Source organism: Plutella xylostella, chromosome 7 (assembly GCF_932276165.1).
Source record: "Plutella xylostella chromosome 7, ilPluXylo3.1, whole genome shotgun sequence".
NCBI classification, from domain to species: Eukaryota; Metazoa; Arthropoda; class Insecta; order Lepidoptera; family Plutellidae; genus Plutella; species Plutella xylostella.
Window position 1 is genome coordinate 3,585,569 of NC_063987.1, and position 21,812 is coordinate 3,607,380.

A 21,812-nucleotide genomic window follows, 5' to 3' on the forward strand; every position below is an offset into this window, starting at 1 on the left:
ATACTAGATATATTGGCTTTTATGCAGGAAGAATAACGTATTCAGGCGCCTTTAATTCCGTTTGAAAAATTGGAAGAACGAGTTGCAGCGGCTACAGGTTAGTGTTGCCAAATATGACGAATAATTTTACCCATATACTGACATGTAATTTTATTAATATTTTCCCGAGAGACCGGTAAAGTATATAATCTTTATTTTTCTTTGATTACAGGTGTGAGTGAAGCTGCGTACCTATACCTTAGGCAGTATACCAAGAAGAATTTCTCGCACCTGCAGCGATTTTAGACGAAATAATGATGATTTATGACATCTTCTTCTTCCCCTACGAGTATCAAGGGTTGGCTGGAAGAAATGGATTTTTAGCAATAAGCCTTTGTACACTGTCTGAATTTCTTTTAATTTTATGCTCTTGATTCTTGTTACTTTAGAAAATAAAGTACCTAAATAAATAATTAAGTACTTAATAGTTTTTTTTAAGTCTATCTATCTCGTTATTCCCACGTTCCATAGATATTACCTATATCATTGTAAAATCTAGATTTAAATGTCTTATATCAGAACATAATCAGACCTAATTTTGTTTCTGTTCGCCGTGGACAAATTTTTTATACAACGAATGTCGTTTGATATATTATATCCTCTTTCATTTACTATTGACCCTATATTTTGATTTATCTATACTTATGAATGTACCTAATTATAACAATAGCAGAAATGCATTGTCGTTTAAAACACGGCAAAATTTAATCGATGGCATCACTGGATTCGCGATCACAGCGATCCGTCACCGGAACAGATAAGATTGTGGCACTATACTCATATTACATTGAACAAAACGCTAGTCCACTGACAAGTGCCACACCGATATCGTCTCTCGGGTGACAATTTGCGTAGTCCACTATTATTAACGTTTCCGTCAATGGCTTCATTATGGTTTATCTGTCAAAAATCACCTTTGTGAGGCCATTGAGCAGATACGATACACGTTTTATTCAGATGTTGTCAACATGTATTGGAATATTCATTTCAATTTGCGGTGGGAAATGCTATTATTAGCAGACAGAGTGGATAGAGGTCGTCGGGAGTTGAAGGAACGGCGTCGAAATCGCGCCTTCATGAGGCGGAATGTCGATCCTTTCCTGAGTTTGCCGGACTCGGAGTTTGTGAAGACATTTCGCCTCAGTAAGGATGTGGTGATGGAGATTGCCACGGATTTAACTACACTGATAGCCAAAGAACGCAGGCTAGATGGTATATCTGTTATGATTAAAGTTTGGAGCCGTCTATAATTTGGCAAAATATAGCTGTACTGGATGGTAGAAGATCTAATACTTATACATATATGTTTCATATACTCATTGCATTGCATTCTTTTAGCCATGTTTTATAACCGACTTCGAAAAAAGGAGGAGGTTCTCAATTCGCCTGTATCTTTTTTTTTTATCCTCAACTAACAGACAGATGTTTTTTTGTTCTGAGGGACCATAATAATGTCGAATAACTTTTGAATAAATTCTTTACAAATTCCAGCATTCGTTTTACAAATTAAGTTACAACTTTTACTAAGGGTGGATTCGTCCAAACATCACGTTACACGAGAATAACTATACCGGAAATAAATTATACGCGAGTAAATATCTAGGATAAGTACATTTGCATTCTACCAAGTTATACCATGATTAAATTGAATGAACGAGGAACGAAACTGTAATGCAACTAAAATAAAAATAGCTGCGTTTCAAAGCATGCAATAGAAATGACATGCCAACTTAGTTTGAATGGATTATAAAAGTATGAAATTGTTTATGTTTTAATATTTTATTCGCTGTTGTTATTCTGAGACTTTGCCTTTTAACGTACTTTTGTTTATGTTTTGACAGATGTGTTTATATGTCATTATGACGGTTTTCTAATCAGCTGATGTGCTGCCGCCATTACAAAATTACTCTCGGATAAGCTCGTTACACGGTCAATTTTGGCGGTATAACATTTTATTCTTGGGATAAGCTAGTTATCTTGGTTTCAGGTTTGGTAGAATGCAAAATCTGCTTACTCGCGAGTAACTGGTACTTTACTCGTGAGTAAACAGTTACTCGACGTTGGCCGAATCCGCCCTAATGTTTTAGTTACCAAACCTACAAAAAAACATGTGGTCCCTCAGTGCACACACACACACCAACCCGCACTACGCCAGCGGCAGCGTGGTGGACTAGGCCTAAACCCTTCCTTCATTGGAAGGAGACCGGTGCTCCAGCAGTGGGGACGTGATGGGTCGTGATGATGACAGGGTGTTCGTGTACATTTGCTAAATGATGAAAATTCTATAAGCAACGACAACCACTCATGCAGCATGTTCTGCAAAAATACACTTTATTGGGCTTGTTTTATAATATGATAAGGTATCATTTTTCAACTTTAGAACCCGGCAATGTACGTCTACTATAATATATAGTTAGTTAATTCAGGCATTAATCAAGGTGTGAAATTCCTACCTATTACACTTCGACCACTATTACACGACCAACTAAACTCTGAACCTGAGAGCAAATAAATACCTACGCTCCTGAGCATTCTATTTTTTTTGTTTATTTTGATGTCAATGATTATACTGCATCTAGGACCTAGGACTATCATCTCACAGTTATGTACAGGGTACAGTAGGAAGGTTCCTATCATAGCCCTAAGCTTGCTCGCTCAGCTTAATTTACGACGTTAAAGGTAGATAGGTATATTAGTTAATAGTTATTAAAAAAACAGAAGTTTATAGTATTTTTTATGTATAAGTATATTACAAAATACTTAATTACTAACAGATTTTTTACATTTAGAAATATGTGATATTTGTCTTTTTATTAAAAAAAGGACGAGTTCACATTTTAGTTTTTAAGTGATGGTTACATTGATATCTTCTGTAATGCTATGCTTAAAAAGGGTATTTTTACTAATATATTTAACGTGAACGTCAGTAAAATTGTATGGGACAGTCAAGTTTGTGTTATAATGCCTAATATGTGTCTATTTTCTACTATGTCTACACAGTCCTGGATTAGCATATGAATATAGTTCACAAGATTCAGTCTCTATTTAATTTCCGATTCAGTCATTCGTTTGCTCGAAGTGAATCGTGCAAGAAGACCAACGATTGTACGACACAGACAAATACAAAACACCAGTGGCGGATTTACAAATTTGCCGCCCGTAGGCCATTCAATTTTTGCCGCCCCTACTGACTTCTGAAATTCAATTTGTTAGTTTAATCCCGTTATTAGTATGATTGTGAACTTAATGATGTGGATATTTCTATGTCTATCTGTCACCAACTTCAAATGTTTCATCAAATCTTATTTAAGGTTCCGTATCTCAAAAGGAAAAAAGAAACCCTTATAGGATCACTTTGTTGTCCAGCTGTCTTTTTCTCAGAAACGGGTAAAAATATCAAAGCTGACATTTCGCAAAGATATACAAGGTGGGCCAAAAGTAATCACCCTATTGGAAATTGCTCTCATTTGTACAAATGGCCGCCAATTTCAAATTTGTTTTGATATTGGTGGACTAGACAAATGCAGAATACAAGTTGACAAGCCATGGAAGGCACACTTCCCAAGAACGCCAAATAATTTTGTATAGTTATTCAGTTTTCGGGTCGCCTTTTTTTTTCGTTTTATATGTCATTTTTCCCTGCAATATCGCCCGATTTAACCGTTTCAGACAGTTTTTGTGGGTGTTTTTTCAAGACCCGTGTTAATGTGAATAAGCCAGTGTCTCTGGAAGCCCTTAAGGACAACATTCGACACGAGTGCGAGAATCTCTCGCCCGAAGGTCTCGCTGAATTGATGAGAAATGCCATAAAAGGAGCTCGTAGGGCAATCAACTGTGACGGCGCCCATTTGGCCAATATAATCTTCTAGACTTTAACAATAAAATTTTAAATGTTCAAATAAACATAGTTAAAAAACAGAATCGAAGTTTTTCATTTAGAAAAAAATTAGAGCCAATCAAGATAGGATGACTTCTTTTGATCCACCTTGTACAAATGTACGGCATCGACAAACTGGTAAAATAAATTAATGAAAAAAAAATGACACATACATGTAAAATGGGGATGATTTTTTTCGTTGGTGTAAGGTATTGTACAGGTCTTTCAAAAATATCAAAGGTCTTATCAAACCATTTTTTTATTCAGTGACTGGTTTGCGAAATATTAAGCCTCAAACTGCGAATTCTTGGTAGACTCAAGTGACTGTTTGGTCCAAAAATATCACTGATGTACTTATTACATATGACAAAATTCCACATTATCCACATAACTACCATTACAGCCGTTTCCAGTTTCTCCAAATTCGAAAGTATTCCCGCCGCTTCTTGTCGCGTTACAGGCTTTTCAGTAATATCATATTTTATTGATTTCAAAGAATATGCATGCCAAGAATCTCTTTAACTATTAGTTACATGCTTCTTTTCTGGCTGACCATCGTCTCAAATTCACTGTATTTCGGGTTTTGCCTTTCCCGATTTCACTCATTTATTTAAGCCAGCGTTGTGTCGAGTTTACAAAAAAATCCTGTAGCTGCATGAAAAAGCGTCAATCTTGGCTAGTTTAAGACGTGACATAAGTTATGCATCGCGCTCACTCACATCGCGCCGCCTCAAGAGCGAGCGCGACGACGTAGAACTTTTGTCACGACTTAAATGCGCCCCGTACTAGCCCTTCTGAGCATGATTCAGCAGCCACAGTTGCCACTAAATTCAAAGAATATAGGTACATACTGATTATATGACAGTGCGTTTATTTATATGTAGATTGTGTACACGTAAATTTATATTTAAAAAATCTGTAAAATAAAAAATGCTAAATTTGCCGCCCCTTTAAATCTGCCGCCCTAGGCACTGGCCTTTTTGGCCTATAGGTAAATCCGCCACTGCAAAACACAAAACTAGGTAACCTGCTACACAGTCAATAACATAATAATATGTAAGTACTTAAGTACCTATGTATTAATTTTGACACTAATAAATCGTAAATATAACTTCGTTTTGACTTCGCGATAGGGCCCCTGGATTTCTGCTGCTAAATATTTTTGATATTTATTATGTTTTTTGACTGGATAGTAGGCTAAATTATTGAAAATATAAAATACTCCAATACATTAAAGAGTTATAAAAATCCATCCAATATTTTAAATATTTTTGAGTCCAGAATTAGAATTTATCCTACCTTTCACATTGCTCAGTATAACAATAAGTAGATTGAAATGTATCCTACCCTCTCATTTCTATGGTTTACATAGAGAAAAAAAAATGATGTTGGATGAATATATCTATATGTCTATACAGTAATTGCACATAGGAAATATCTAGTACACTTGTGATTAATTTATAAAAATGCTTTTCAGTACCTATTTATTAAAATCGCTAACCATAATAAAATGATTCGTAATTTATCTTTTAATTTCATTCATGTTTTATCGTTTAAATGCATATAAAAATGAATATGATAAGTTTATTATAAAGACATTTATAGATAATATAGGTACCTACCTATTTTTAAACGATTTTTAAAAAATAATTGTGCATATTATGTATAATTTATAAATTGAGGAGTAGCTATAATATTTATAATGATGTGCCTATTGTAGTTACTCTGAATATATAAAAATTCAAACATTCAATAAAGAAATCACAAAAGTAATATTTAAACAAATAGCCATGCATGAAAAAAAGATTAATTGACAATATTTATGAATTTTATATGAAATAAAAATTTCTGTACCATAAAAAATCCAATCAATAATAAAGCTAACCTTTTTTGTCAAAACACTTATTTTCTAGTTGTAATATCTTGCAATTTTTGCGATTGAATCATTTTTTACAAAAATAAATTGTATTACAGTCGTAGGCATGTGCAAGGGGTTCAAGGTTTACAATACAATTTTCTAACACCCTGTATTTGAAAATTATAGTGAGAAATAAGTGATTTAACTCAACAGGGTTTTGTATATAAAATACATATATATCTAAAAAATTATAAAATATATGAGTATACCTATGTTGAAGGTAGTCATTTAAACCTAAGTAGGTACATAACATAACATATAGACAACACACCCGACACGACAAGAGTATGTATTTACATGAAAGGAACTTATGAAATACCTAACTTAATTGTGGCGGACTCCTAGCCACTAGTTCAGACGAAGATCAACAGATGGCGCTCGGAACGCAATACAGAGAAGATGTATGGGAACTACGCAAATTACTATGAAAATCCTACATCGCGCATTCGAAGTTTCTCACCTACTCTGCAATATATAGAAATCCCCAACGCTAACCGTTGGGCAGCTGCCCACCAGGCCACACCACCCGGCCTGGTCGGAGGATCCTCCCTTTGCATGGGGATGCTCCAACACCTCCAGCATCTCCATACTGGTGACCCCGTGAAGAACATCAGCGCAGCCTTCTGAAGACCCGCAGAGCAGCCTCCACGCCATCTTCCATCGACTTTCTCTCCTCATCTCAACAGCCGTGCAGCAGAACTCTCAGCAAGCAGCCCCTGGAGCCAACCAGCCAGCATCCGGTCTCAAAGGGCATCATGACCACCAGCATGCAGCGAACGCGCAGGCCTGGTCACACCCTCGACCCACACCAGCAACTTGGCACAGCACCACTGCACTTCGGCCGGTCAGCAAGCAGAGCCATCCTCTCCTGGTCGACGCAGCACTCTGCCAGCATGCTCCACTGCAGGCTCATCCCGACTCACCGTGGACATCGCCACTGCAGCATCACCCCGACTCACTGGGGACTCCTCACCGCACTCACAGTCCCGACTCACTGCGGACTACGCGGCACTGGCTGGCAATCAAGACTCTCGGCTGCACTGAAGACTATCGCCCTCCGGTCTCGGTGGGGGAGTGATGTGGCGGACTCCTAGCCACTAGTTCAGACGAAGATCAACAGATGGCGCTCGGAACGCAATACAGAGAAGATGTATGGGAACTACGCAAATTACTATGAAAATCCTACATCGCGCATTCGAAGTTTCTCACCTACTCTGCAATATATAGAAATCCCCAACGCTAACCGTTGGGCAGCTGCCCACCAGGCCACACCACCCGGCCTGGTCGGAGGATCCTCCCTTTGCATGGGGATGCTCCAACACCTCCAGCATCTCCATATAATAATTGTTGACAATCAATACCTTTGCGCCATAATAAGGTAAACTCGGGCGCGAACAATTCTGCTTGGTCGAGTAGTCACGTGGTATCAATAAATAGGTTTTCTTATTGTTAACACAACACAAGTCACTAGAGTCCTCTTTAGCTTCTTCAATACACCTGCAATAAAAAGAAAACAAAACATTAAAATCATTTCATCATCGCTTGGGTGAGTACGGTCATGTGCAGAGAAACCTGACCCCCCTCTCTTAGTAACAATGCTTCTCCGAGGGGTCAGATTTATCTGTCTTAAGGACTCTACACACCCAACCCGCCGACCCGCCGACACAGCCCGGCGGCTTGGTGTCGGCGACTTTGTTTCAAGAATCATGTCGGCGACTCGTACCCGCGCGTGCAAGTACTAAAAAAGTTGTACTGATTTCTTGCCGCCGACACTCACCGACACAGCCCCATGACACATGTTGGCGGGTTGGCGGGTTTGGGTCGCCGACACCAAGCCGCCGGGCTGTGTCGGCGGGTTTGGTGTGTAGACTCCTTAATACTGTACCTCTACCAATTACTGTCGTTAAACAGAAATTCTATAGCTGGACGGCTTTAGCTATTTCTACCATGCAGGCGACACTTTATTGACTAATTCTGATAATGATGGCACAACATAAGAATTTGTTCTCTCAGTAAATCAAGTCCCAAATAAATAGTGATTTCTAAAAAACTTAGACTTCATGGAAGATAGTCTCCAGACATTCTCGTTAGAGAAGTAATTATCTAAGTACCATGCTCCAGTCCAGACTCTCCAGTTAACTCTTATAAGTAAACTGGTACAACCAGCAAGAGTTAACTGTACCCCAAAGGAATATAAAGATGTGTACGCTAAGTACATTGTACTCATTCAACAACGCCGATCCGGCTATCAGTCAGGTGAGAACCTACAAATTTACCGCGACTCATCACATGAGTACAATAAATGTACAGCGAAAACCGGGTACCTAGCTGTCTTTGCTTTATTTATTTTTATTTTTTTATTTTATTTTTACATTTTCGTGGAGAACCAACAGCATTTTGTTAATAACTAAATATTACTTATGAACATATAACAACTAGATGCCATTAACAGGTTCCCGCATATAACACAAAAGTAATGACTGTAAGTAGGAGCAAACAAAAATCCGTGACAATTAAATAAAAACCCAAATAGGTACCTACCTACAATCACATAACAAAACAAAGGGTCTTATTAATTTAAACTAACAGCACACATTTATGAGATGATGTTTCATTGAGGACAAACTGTTGCAAAAAAGATCTATGTCAGAACCAGTAAAGTGTTTGTTAAAAGTTCTACAAGCTCTGATCAGGAATGAGTTTTGTCTGTAGTTGGTTTTTGAGGTGGGTACATTTAATAACGGTTTCAAACGGGTCAGTCGAGGGGGTACTCTTAGTCCTACTTTGGACAGCAATGCCGGACAGTCGATATTACCCTTCACTAATTTGGCTAGAAATAGTACGTCGGCAATCTCTCTGCGATTTTGAAGAGATAAGAAGTGCATGTTGCTGCATCTTGTTTGATAGCACATTTTGGGTAGTTTGAACTTAAAACCAAGAAACCGAGTAAACTTTTTTTGTACTCTCTCCAATCTGTTTATATAGGTTTCGTATTTCGGATTCCATATTTGACTAGCGTATTCTAGGTGACTACGGACATATGAACAATATAGTATTTTTAAGGTCTTCATTGACTTGAAAGGTTTTGACACACGCATAATGAAACCCATAGCCCTACTAGCTTTGCCCACAATGTTGTCAATATGCGAATCGAATAATAATTTTGAATCATGAGTAACTCCAAGATCTTTAGTGCTATAAACCTGATTAAGTGATTGATTTTTAATTTTGAAGGAGCACATGAATGGTTTGCGTTTGCGAGTAAACACAATAAAATAGCACTTGTCAACATTGAGGTCTAGACTATTATTTGTACAATACTGGTCAAGCCTTCGAAGATCGTCCTGGAGAAGCGCTTCATCGAAAGAATTGTTTACCTTTCTAAATATTTTCATGTCATCAGCGAATAACAGATAGTTAGAATTTATAAAGCACGTGTCGATGTCGTTAATGAAAATGATAAATAATAGAGGTCCTAGTAGAGATCCTTGAGGGACACCTGATGGAATACTCCTCCAGGAAGATGTAAATCCATTAAGAACAACAGCTTGTTTGCGATTATTCAAGTAGGAGCGAAACCAGTCTAAAAGATGACCCCTCACGCCGATGATATGTAGTTTTTGGAGAAGCAGGTAATGGTCAATCCGATCAAAGGCCTTGCTGTAATCTGTGTAGATTGTAGCAACCTGGTTGTTATTCGAATCCATCTCCTCAGTAATAAAATCATTAAAAATAACAAGATTAGATACAGTGGATTGTCCTTTAAGAAAGCCATGCTGGGCAGGGCTGAACGCTGATTTTAGTCTGTTATAAAGTTGGTTAAAGACTATCCGCTCCAGCACCTTTGCTATAAGGCAGAGTTTCGAAATCGGTCTATAATTACCTACCTGATCCTTAGAACCTTTTTTATGAATTGGAGAAATGAATGCCAGTTTCCAACGCAACGGGACAACACCTTCAGTTAGTGACCTACTGAAGAGGATTGCAATTGGAACAGTTAATTCAGAGGCACAGTTGGAAAGAAATACAGCTGGCAACTCATCAGGTCCCGCAGATTTCGATAAATCTAACGACTTCAGAAACCTTTCGATTTCACCAGTTCTTACTTCGATAGATGATATATCGCATACAGATAATATGTTACTAGGATAAGGGTTGTTATTGGAAGTATTATTTTGAATGAACGTCGAGTGAAAATAAGAGGAAAATAGCTCGGATATACCCGGACCAGTATCACTAGTGACACCTGCATACGAGACGCTAGAGGGGACAGAGCTACCTTCTCGCTTAGACTTGACGTACGACCAGAACGCTTTTGGGTTTTGAACTATGGCTGATTCGATCGACCTTATGTAGTTGGCATAGCATTCGTTTTCGACTTTTTTCGCCCTATCTCTTAGAGTTTTGAATGAGAGCTCATCTGATATATTACCGTAAGTTTTAAATTTTTTATAATATTTATGCTTTTCCTTGAGTATTTTCACAAGTGCTGAGTTGAACCATGGTGGGTACGACTCATTACCGGCCCGGCGGGTGGGGACATATTTATCTCTGATTGAGTATAGCGTACTGTAAAATAAATCCACTGCAGTATTAAGATCGTGAGATGACAGTTTGTCATGCCAATTAATTTCGCGAACACTTTTCTTAATGTTAGTATAGTCGGCACGAGAGTATGAGTATAAAGTATGCGGGTTTATTGGGAGAGGAGTGGTAGTAGATAATGCTATGTCAATAAGCAAGGCTTTGTGGTGTGGATCTTCGGGCACTAGCGGGTCTAAGCATTCTTTAACTGAGACATTTATGTTGGACAGTACCAGGTCCAGCAGGCGCCCAAAGTTATTGAGGATATTATTGTACTGGTTTAGATTACATAAACTGAGAGTATCAATAAAATTATAAACATGGTCACCAGATAATCCTGACGGTATTAGAAAATCATTTGCCGATGATAACCAAGTAATATCGCTCATGTTGAAGTCACCTAACACCAGGAATAAGTCATCACTATGAGTAGAAAACAAATTAGTCAGTTGATTTGTAAAGTTATATAATTGCCTGGAAAAACTATGACCTAGATTTTCACTACAAAGGTAGATAGTACAAATATGTAATTTGAGAATACGTTTCCTCACTAAGTCTTTATAAGAAATTGTCACCCAGATATCCTCGGCCGAAGACTGCCACGCATAGCTGCATGATGAGCGAAGACTACGCTTGACTGCTATCGCCACTCCACCTCCCAGGGATTGCCTAGTAGCTACGTAATCACGGTCCCGCCGATATACAGTATACCTACTATCGAATAACTCAGAATCTGCGATACTGCTAAGAAGCCATGATTCGCTTATAGTAATCACGTCATAGTCATTAAGCAATACATTGTGAATAAAGACCTCAGTTTTAGTCCGTAGTCCCCGAACATTCTGATGATAAATGTTTAGGCTAGCCATTAGTAATTAGTGAGAATAACTGGAGTAAATCACTGTAATAGACAATCAAAGCATGACACACTATGTATTTTATGTATAAACTGTAGAACTCGTTATGAACACCGTTTGAAACCATAATTACACCACAATAGGAATTAAAAGCCACCTTATTCTTATCATACAAAGGGCATAATATTAGAAATAAATGAGTGAGTTTTAGAGTTTATCAGTATATACTATCTATATGTACCTATTGAAGTAAATAATATACTATTAACCTTGACTCCATAAGCCATCTCGTACCCTCCCTTGCTCTGCATCTGGTTCTGGATGGAGTGCAGCAGCGACGACGGCATCTCCATGTCCGTGGAGCCTGGAAACGGGAAATTAATGGCGTTGAGTTTTACAGAAAAAATATTATTTAACCGAAAATTATACACACAGTCATGTTAAATAAGGAGGTAAGTAAATGTTGTGGCTATAGGTACAGGGGGGGGGGGGTTTACTCTATATGACGAAAAACACGAAGTTTTAGTGATTACAACGTGCCGATTGCACGACAGTTTTCGTTCGTTCGTTTTTCGTCAGTATCCCAGTACCCTAACTGAAGTATCTAAAAATATTTGGACAAGATTAAAAACTATGGTAGTAGGAGCTCTCGTACTTAGACTAAGGCGTGACTTCAATACCTAGTTGCCTACTTATTAGCTAATCTGCCTCCGAAATCGAATAAATAAAACCTAGAATAAAAAAAAATGAATAACCAACTTATTAGATTGCAGAGTTGGTAACAAAGAACCAAAAAATCGATTATCCCGCATTGTCAGACGGCCATGGCCGTTTCGTGCCACATTAATTTGGCTAATATAGAAATTGATTGCTAATTAGGGTAAGTGGTGGTCGACCAAATCAACTTTTGTTGTGGCCAAAAGTGCTGAGTAATGTAAGTAGTGCTGCGGACCAGCGTGTACTGCGATTCACGCAACTTAACCATAAATGCCGACACAATATTATTGTGAATAACAGCTACTTAGATTAAAATAATTAAGTAATTAATGTTTCCGTTGTCGCCACTTCACATTTAGTGTACCTATCTGATGTTGACTGAAAGAAACAAGCCGATTATAGCTTAGATACATACGTAGGTACATAATAAAAATAATAAAAAAGAAAAATGACACAGGGCCATTGGTCAATTTACGTGAGTCGGACTTGATCAATAGGTATCCTATACAGTACAGTCGAGTCACATTTTGTGATGGTCGTGTCTCTCGTGGCTCGGTACAAACATTTGACCTCACCATGCAGATTCGTGATTATTTCGGGTCGCTGTAACTGTTGTATTTTGCGGCGTGACTCAAGTTCTTTTCAAGGATAGTGAGTTTGACTAAGTAAAAATACATGTAGGATATTTGCGTTAAAGTTCTGGGTAAGCTTAATGATATGGCAGTTTCAAAAACTCTAGCTGGCTGTACATTCATACTCGTGATTGGAACTTAATTGCAGTCATTAATATAATAGAAGCGAAATATGTATACATACTACACATACCTACCTACTATTTTGTTTTAAGAAAACTTACACCATACGTTTTCAACATAAATAATAAAATGAGCAATGAGAAATGAAGAAAATTACTTCTAAAGTGGCCCAGTCTCGACGGCTCACTGTCACTCAAAACTGGGCCCCTATCGCGAACTTCTTTTGAAATCGATTTTCGGATTCGTTTTGACTTCGCGATGGGCCGATAGGCCCTCTTATTATACTTAATCCTTAATCATCATGAGAAGGAGCTCATTGCAACCACTAATGTTCACGTAGAAAGGTCGAGCTATCTCATCATCAGCGGTAAACGGCTTGACCTCAGAACCAAGTGCTTACTTTGTTTGATGACGACACGATTATAAAATACGTTTCTTTTTTTGCCTACACATAAGACATAGGTAGGTACACAAACACACTATGTTAGATGATGATAATAAAGACCTATTTTGATTAGTAAATATAAAGCTATCCAGATATATTATGTACATTGATAAGTAGGTACCTAGGTAAATATCTTTTCTTTCCAAAAAATGTTTTGTAGTTTTGTAGAGAGAATGCGTGATCGATAAATAGGTAAAGAAACGAAAGTTTAGTGTTCGCTAGTTAGTTCTGCCTCTCACGCAACGCAACGGACGTGGCGTGAGTGAGACGATAACTATCTCCTTAGACATTATTATATCCATCTAGATATTATTACATCCGATCTAATAACTCAGGCTCAGCCGTAGCTGCACACGGAAAACCGATGGTGGCATTAACTGATTGATTAGTTCGATTTATCTCAGTTGAATTTGAAAGTTTCTGGTGTTTATTCATGCATTTTAACTGACTACTTACAAACAATGCATGTCACTAACAATAATGAAGGGTGTAAAGATAAATCGGGCATTGGAGGCAAACCTCATAACATTTTCCTGTTCACTTTTCTTAGAGGAAAAAAAATCATTATTTTAAAAAAGTGTTATGTTTCTTAAACTGCATTTAAGTTTCGCTTGCCTCAGCGGCTTACATCACATAAACCGAATAATTATTACACAATAATTTTAGTGCTAATAAACTGTCTCAGATTAACGGTATTGTCATCATCATCACATCCGGCGTATGACAATAACGCCATGTGTTATATTTCGCAAGACGAGGATGACTCCATTAAAAGTTATAACATTTGCTGACATTGCTCTCAAGTTTATTCACTACTCGGGTGTTTTTTTTTATTGAATAAACATACCTACGTTGTTATTGAGTAGAATATGGTACTAAAATGGTCTGGAATTACGTAGAATTTAAGTAGATAGTTCTAAGTAAACTTGACATTGAAGTGGTGAAAAATAAATTAACTCGAATCTTGTCACTTGATTAAGATTTTATGAAATTATTTTATACTTTTATTTTATTTATTTAATTTAAAATGCAGAATAACTCATAGCATATATAGATACCTTCCTACCTGTAATATAAGCTACATGGACGATGGACGTCACATATCTCACATTCAATTACGTTGTTATAAAAACGTCTTTATAAACTCCCAGATAAGGGTCTCCAACTCTCCACTCAAAGTCAACCGAAATGGAAGACGCGAGTGTGAGTGGCATAGTAAGGAGGGTAACCGTTTCATATCTATGTATGCGTATGTGTATGTGTGTGTGCATGGTATGAACATTGCCAAGAAAAATATAATTAGGTACCTACCAAGAATGAGTATGATAAGAACAGAAACAATATGGGTGAGAAAAACTCTCCAAAATTCTATAAATTTATACTATAAGTACCTACATAAATAAACCAGTATAATCCATAAGGAACCCGTACAAAGCGCTCTCATGAAGTAAAATTGTTAATAGTAAAAGCTATCATTGCATAGCATTGTTATTCAGTGAATCTGTGAATCAATATTTTACAATCTAAAAACAAAACAATATCACCAAACAAGAAACTGCAGTTAGAAGACCTTCCCATTCCTAGCCTGTGCCTGTGAATCAATACCAAACAATATTTATCACATCAATTGTTCATTGTGCGCGGGCGCAGCGAACAAAACCGTGGAGCACGCCTCATAATAATGTTTATTGACAGTTCTTCGAATTATGCTATTTATCTTTTGTCTTTGCTATTGCGTAAGTGTGGTTTGATCAAATATAAATGATCTGATCGTCTATGTAAATATCTGATTTAAATAATCTGTCTGGGCCGAGATAAATTGATTTTAATTTTTGTTACCCAAGGGGTGAAAGCCGCCAATGGGCCGAGGGACTAAATAAGGGGTTCACCTGAGTTAAACACTGTGCTTTCCAAAAGAAACGATTCCTTCACCTTTATTAAAAAGTAAATATTATCAGGTTTTTGAGGCTTTTACTTAAATAGAATAGAATAGACTAGAATATAGAATAAATCTTTATTCAAGGAAAACAACTTATGCTATTACATACATCCCAAAAAATTCATCATCGTTCATCGAATTTTACTTAGATGCACAAAAGCAATTTTCACCGGTCATAAAAAGCGCTATTTATATGTCTCTATTCAGGAAAATTACACATACTCTCAGAGCATGAGTGATGAACTATATTTTTTTATCGGTAGAGCTAATAATTTTGGCTTTTGCACTTGAATAATGAGGCTGCGCGTTGAATTCTTTTCTTAGGAGACCCTTCGCGCCGCGGCCGCCGCCGGATAGGGTACCTACATCGTCATGTAATTTATGATTTCCTGGTAGCTTCATTAGTTAGTTAAAGGCTTCTTCTCTTTGACAATTTAATCTAGTGGAAATATGTAAGTACTCGTAGGTATTTATAGAACCTACTTGTAACTTTTTTTGTAAGTAGTTTTATTTCATTTTTATCAGCCACTAGACTAGCTTTTCCTGCCAGCTCACGCGCGTAAAAGGTTACTGTCAGAATTCCGGGATAATACACACAATACATACATGGTACAGACAATTATACAAAAAGCGACTTTGTTTTATACTATGTAGTGATCATACAACACTAGACGTGAACGAAACCAAGAAACACCAGCACCCTAAACTCTGTCCTCAGACTTCCTCATCTGACTGCTATCAACAGCATGAGCCTAGGAAGCCGAAGGACGTCCCACGCCCCACGCTATGTTAGCGTACCTATAACTTCACGAAAACATGGCGTATTATTGATGAGCTGTATGACTCAAACATACCCCGCGGGCATTACTTATTATGAAATATATCATATAACTACCTAGTATGTAGCTACTCCTTTTGTATCCAAATTCAGAAATGCAAATGGCGGACCGCCGGTTCCGGTCGTTCACCTGTCGAAATGGCGGGAAGGTCAAGACAAGCTCGAGTAGATAGGATCAAGAGGTATGGTTTATCGAGTAAAGATAGTGTCGATGATCTGTGGACGCGGGTGCGATAAGATGAGTGTGTGGTGTGAGATGCATGAATACATATATCGTGTTGTGGTGTTAGATGTATAAAATCGCTGGGGTACACGTAAACCCAGAGTGACATAATATGCACAGTTTGATAACCTACTATGTTTTTACCTCATTGATTTTTCAGTTTTAACAGAAAAGAAGATGCTGTGAGAATCTAACTTACATGCACATTGCACGCATTCGTTTCAGTGTATAACTTTGCTTACTTTCTTTGCTCTAAGAGTTCGGAGTAGTGGTAGTGAAACGTACCATAAAATATTATAATATTAATATTAATGGAGTTTAAAACTTTGGGTGAATGTAGAACGGAAGTAAATCAATGATAAATAGTATTATTAGAAATTTAATTTAACTTGTTCAAAATTAAACCCATCTTTATATTTACTTTCCTGTAATAAAAATAGAGAGCGGAAATTTTAAATTTCCCGCAACGGTTGACATTACACACGCAGTAGGCAGTCACCTTGATAGTAAACTTTAATATTGTTATGATTAAGATAGTTCCCATGAGGTGTTCCAAGGTTCAATTACTCGTGTTGGAACTGGAGTACAATGTGAGAGAGTTTTGAACACTATCGTATTGTATACAGTCGGCGATATTAAATTATTAAATAAAACGATAGTTTTTACAATATGCATTTTAACGCTTTATTTAATACCTACCTCAATTTTGATCATATTCATTTATCACATCGAGGGGAACAAGGACGTAAAAGTGTTTAAGAATTAAAAGAAAATATAAAATGCTCACCTATGTGTCCTGTGTGTTGGAAATTAGTGGGAGCCCCTATCATGGAGCGGTCTATTCTCCGCCTCGTGCGCTGCGCCTGCGCCGCGGGCTGGTAGCAGCACGCGAACCACTGCAGCCAGATCTCTCCGCCCGTACTCGCCATGTCACTGCACTCACTACTGTCCACTTCACACCCGAGTCTTCCAAGTGGCGCCGGCGGTCACAACGCGGCACCAACCTCGACGGATCCGACCAATCGGCGGTTCGAAATTTTAAATTTCGAATTTGGAAGCCGAGTCCCGCTTCGGTCCGGATCCTTGGAGCCTCGTTCACCACTGCTTGTCAAGTCGAACTAGTACTGAGATACTTATATCTCTGTATTCTGTCAAAGATATCTTCGAATGACGCCACAGGCTCGTTCTGATCTTACGAGCGATAACAGCGATGGCATGATTCCTCCGATACCATCTGAAAGAGAAACAAATTACTGATTAGTTCTGTGAACTGTCGAAAATGTTTATTTACATTATTGGGTTTCTTGGGTTAAAAGTATAGAGATAGTAAGCAACACGTTTAATAAATCACTTAAAACGACAGGGTCATTATCATTAGGTGAATAGGTAACAATAAATGGTAAACATATAAATGGATGTTTGTTTGTTGGTAACGGCCGCCTGTCACTTTCTGTTGATAACTCTTTAATGAGGATAAACGACAGTTTCAATGTTCGAACGGTACCTATACATACGAGTATGCAGCTATTTATGGGTCTTGTGCAGCATCTGCATCATATAACTTCGCCGCATGCTGCCATAAAGCCACTGCAGATTGTTATGAGGTAGACCGTTACCCTGTCCTGTCGTATACTATAATTTGTATATGGGCCTCGCAATACGAGAAAAAATAAAATGCATGGGGTTTTTGACATTTATACCCGCATTATACACCTGATTTACGCAAGCCTAGTTTATGTGGTAAGAAAGATCATGGTAAGGTTAACACTAAAACATGTAGTTATGTAAGTATTTTAGGTATAAGTATGTAGGTATATAGTGATAAGTAGATTTTGTATAAGACACAGTGGCCTTAGCAACACAAAACAAACCGTAGGCTTTGGTTGTGTATCTGTTTACTTTCACCGGGTAAATTATGTGCTTTCGCTGACTCTGGTCCTTGTAGGTACATTAGCATTTTCTGTTGGTTGTCTGTCTCTTACTAATCTCTATGTTGTCCAGATCAGGCAGATTAAAATATAAGAAGTTTAATAACAAGTGTGTTAAATTAAATTGAGAATAATATTAATCTATTATTACAGAAATATTGATGCATGCGATAAATTCTTAGGTACCTACATACATATTATGCACTATTTCTGACTTTCAAATGTTGTGATTTAGCTCGGTTTTAGGACATTACCGAAACGTTAAAAAACTCATAAAACGTTTCCACGTAAATAGCCGGACGTCAGGTATAAGTTTGAAAATAGATCTACGGGAAATTCAGTAAAATGTTCAGTTATAAATAAACCTAACAACCTAACATAAACCTACATAATATTCACATTTCTAAGAGAAGAATAAGTGGAATTTACAACAGAGAATTTAAAACACTTATCGATAAATCTCCTAATATGCTACAATCTTCATCCAAAAAGATGTGGTAAGAACATGATGAAGTAAAGGCAGGTAACTCAAGATTAGATACTATTGTCAACATTACCGTTATCGTATCGCTTAAACTAGGAGATGTCACTCGTGATGAGATAATCAAGTTAATACCTACCGCCTAAGTACCTACCTGTTGTAAATGGTCGATAATAATGTTGGTACAATCTAGACAGTTCGAGAGAACACTAGGTGTTACATTATGTATGATACCAAAGATAGGAAAGTAAATTACGTATACTATTTAAATGAAAAAAAGGAATTTTAAAATCTTTAGTCGCATATTTTGGAATGATTTAGGATCTTCTTATCGTGGCAACGTCAACTAACAAGGTCACTAAGGCCTGGGTCTCGTATTTACGCCGTAGTTCGCGTCCAGCGTCATGCCGTAGGCCGCGTCACGATGCTCACTATAGAAATGTACTGATGCGGTCGCCCTCACACGCCGACGTTTTGGCGCGTAGACGTAGTGAGCATCGTGACGCGGCCTACGGCGTGACGCTGGACGCGACCTACGGCGTAAATAGGAGACCCGGGCCTAAATAGTAATGTACGAAGCCTCGAGGCGAAGAGAGTTAAATTGACATTTGTATGGGAATTTTTCAAATCTGACTCTCTCTCTCTCCGTTCTTCTCGCCGGTGGAAAATCACCTTATGTATAGGAAACCTATACTATGTTTGGACGACCAAGTCTAGCCCAGCCAAGGTGAAGATGAGTAGAGTTATGCAGTAACATAACAAAAATATAGCCGAGATGAAAAATAAGTAGGTATTATAGAACCTTAATACCAGCTTGCCCCAGTCTGGAAGTCGCACATAATGCCCCTTCGTCTAAAGCTGTCTATATTCGAAAGCAATGTAAAGTCGGTCCTTCTATATGGCTGTGAAACTTGGAGGACTACAAAGCTGCTACATCACAAGCTCCAAGTTACCGTCAACAGGTGCCTCCGTTCGATTCTCCGCATATACTGGCCGGACACGATCTCTAATGTGGACCTATGGAAAAAATGCAACCAAACCACATTGAGGAAAGAAATCGCAATGAGGCGCTGGAGATGGATCGGCCATACAATGAGAAGACACGACTGTAACCATGCTCAAGTTGCTTTCGAGTGGCAGCCTGGTGGAAGAAGGAGACCAGGTAGACCCGTACAGAGCTGGAGAAGGTCCGTGGAGGCGGAAATGAAGAGGGCAGGTCTATCGTGGGCCCAAGTGAAGGAGGCGGCTCAAGATAGGGAAGCGTGGCGAAGAATGTCTGTAGCCCTAAGCTCCACAGGGGAGTAACAGGACTATAAGTAAGTAAGTAAGTAATACTTTTGAAGTGCTCAACAAAAATATCGACTTTCTAACAGACAAAAAAGGCATTTGAATCCCCTTTCGTAAATAACACTTAAAATGATAGCTTAAACTCTTATTTAAAGTGATAGCTGATAGCTTAAACTCTTTTTGAAAGAGATAAGCTTATCCAAAGTCATCAGTTCGTCCCATGTGTGGTAGATGTACCCCACATGGGCTAGACATGGAGTGTCACGTCATGTGTAGTGATCAATGATCACTTTGTCATCCGTGATCAGAGTGATCAACTGATCAATCATACGCACACCTCCCTTAAGTAGTTACCTCGTATTATCTACTCGTACCTACACCAACGATTCGAAGGTCACATAGATTGTCGGGTGAAGGTTTTTGAGCTATTGATGTTTGATCTTAGACAAGTAAATGTTTGATCTGATATATGACATTAGATTTTAAGTACCTAGGGCTTGTAACTTAATTTGCAACCCATCTCTTAATACTATAATTTCAGAGGCAAAAAGGTTTTATTCGAGTTAGTCAAAACTCCATTCCTCTGTTACTATGTCGTGGTTCGCGGGTTTTTAATACTTAAATTCATGTATTGAAAATAATACTTTCGTACATATATGCCAGGATTTGAACCCACGGCCTTTCGAATGAGCGGACGAGTGCTTATCGACGCGACGGCTCTTGTTAACGATAAAAGACGCATTTTTAACTGAATCTGCAATATTTCCGTATGTAGTGTGTCTTCGCCTTCGCAAGCCAGTGGCTTTTTGACCCCAATTTAACGAACTTTTGGCACACATTCTTTATGAACTGGTTATTTATCTCGGCTAAAACTCGTTTTCCCGGCAAGAAATGTATATAAGTATTGCCAATTTCTGTATCACATTTTTAATAACTTACTTATATATAAATCAGGTGCATGATTTTTGTTCCTCGTAATGTGCTCGTTAGTGTCAAACTGTCAACTATGGAAAATTTATTAAATTATAAATTAAGGTAAGTTAAGACCTCTACTATTATAGAGGTAAGTATATTATTATGTATTTGCAGTATATAACTAATCGAATGTCGCAGGAAGTCGATCGATTTCGCGAAACTAATCGAGCGACCGTCACGATCTGTTTGGTCGACGGTCGACCCGATTTTTACTTTTCACTTGTTTGTTTGCTAAACATTAACCCCCGAAATCTTAGAACTAACAGTTTACAAGATTCTTAGGTACGAACTGGATAAGTAGATAATATGTATAATTTATAAAAACCAATCAGTTTCTTGAGCTTTTCGTTTAATTTTTACTTGACTTTATCTACTTCAAATTTAAGTAATAAATATAAATAAGTATATATGTGTTAGAAAGTATATCTTCAGATAAGTACTACTTTCTTTTATGAAAACATTTATAATTTATGATTCTAATTTAACGCTGCTTCATAAATTTCATTTAAAACAAACATGACTTGTGTTTTTGTAAATCTGAGTACTTATTACTTTTTTTCCACTCTCCTGTCCTGTAGCTCGATCGTTCATCCGTAAACGGAGTTCATCAGTTTATTTTCAGACACCCAAGATCTCCTTCTTAAAGATGGGTGTTGACAAAATAGTCCGTAAGTACTTAGGTATGTACTTTAGAAGTTTTGTTGCATTGAGTCAAACTCTGGTATTGTTTTTAACCTATAACGAAAAAAATCTGTGTGTAGGATGTTTGCGCTATGAAATGTTTACTTTATCATTATCATCATCCCGTAATCGTCCAATACTGGACATAAGTAGTTCGATTAAAGTTATTCATTTTCAGAACAATTGTTAATGATGAAAATGTGTACCTAAATATTTTGATTAAATAATATACCTAAATGCTGAATCGATGATATCAGAGGAGACTATA

At 37.6% G+C, this 21,812-nt stretch overlaps 1 protein-coding gene and 1 long non-coding RNA gene across 2 annotated transcripts in view; one reads left to right on the top strand and one right to left on the bottom strand.

Annotated features, from left to right (window-relative positions):
• Positions 1-32: 32 nt before the first annotated feature.
• Positions 33-275, top strand: LOC125488774. The gene is made up of 2 exons (XR_007266493.1): positions 33-97; positions 212-275. It is a non-coding gene; the product is annotated as an uncharacterized LOC125488774 (long non-coding RNA).
• Positions 276-7,178: 6,903 nt separating this feature from the next.
• LOC105386799 (CDC42 small effector protein homolog) overlaps positions 7,179-21,812 on the bottom strand; it is a 44,465-nt gene continuing 29,831 nt past the window's right edge. Inside the window, exons 2-4 of the mRNA XM_048621983.1 lie at positions 16,980-17,426; positions 11,545-11,639; positions 7,179-7,331 (exon numbers count right to left, since the gene is read on the bottom strand). Of these exons, the coding sequence (XP_048477940.1) occupies positions 7,323-7,331; positions 11,545-11,639; positions 16,980-17,121 (246 nt within the window). The 5' untranslated portion in view covers positions 17,122-17,426 and the 3' untranslated portion in view covers positions 7,179-7,322. The remainder of the gene's footprint in view (positions 7,332-11,544; positions 11,640-16,979; positions 17,427-21,812) is intronic.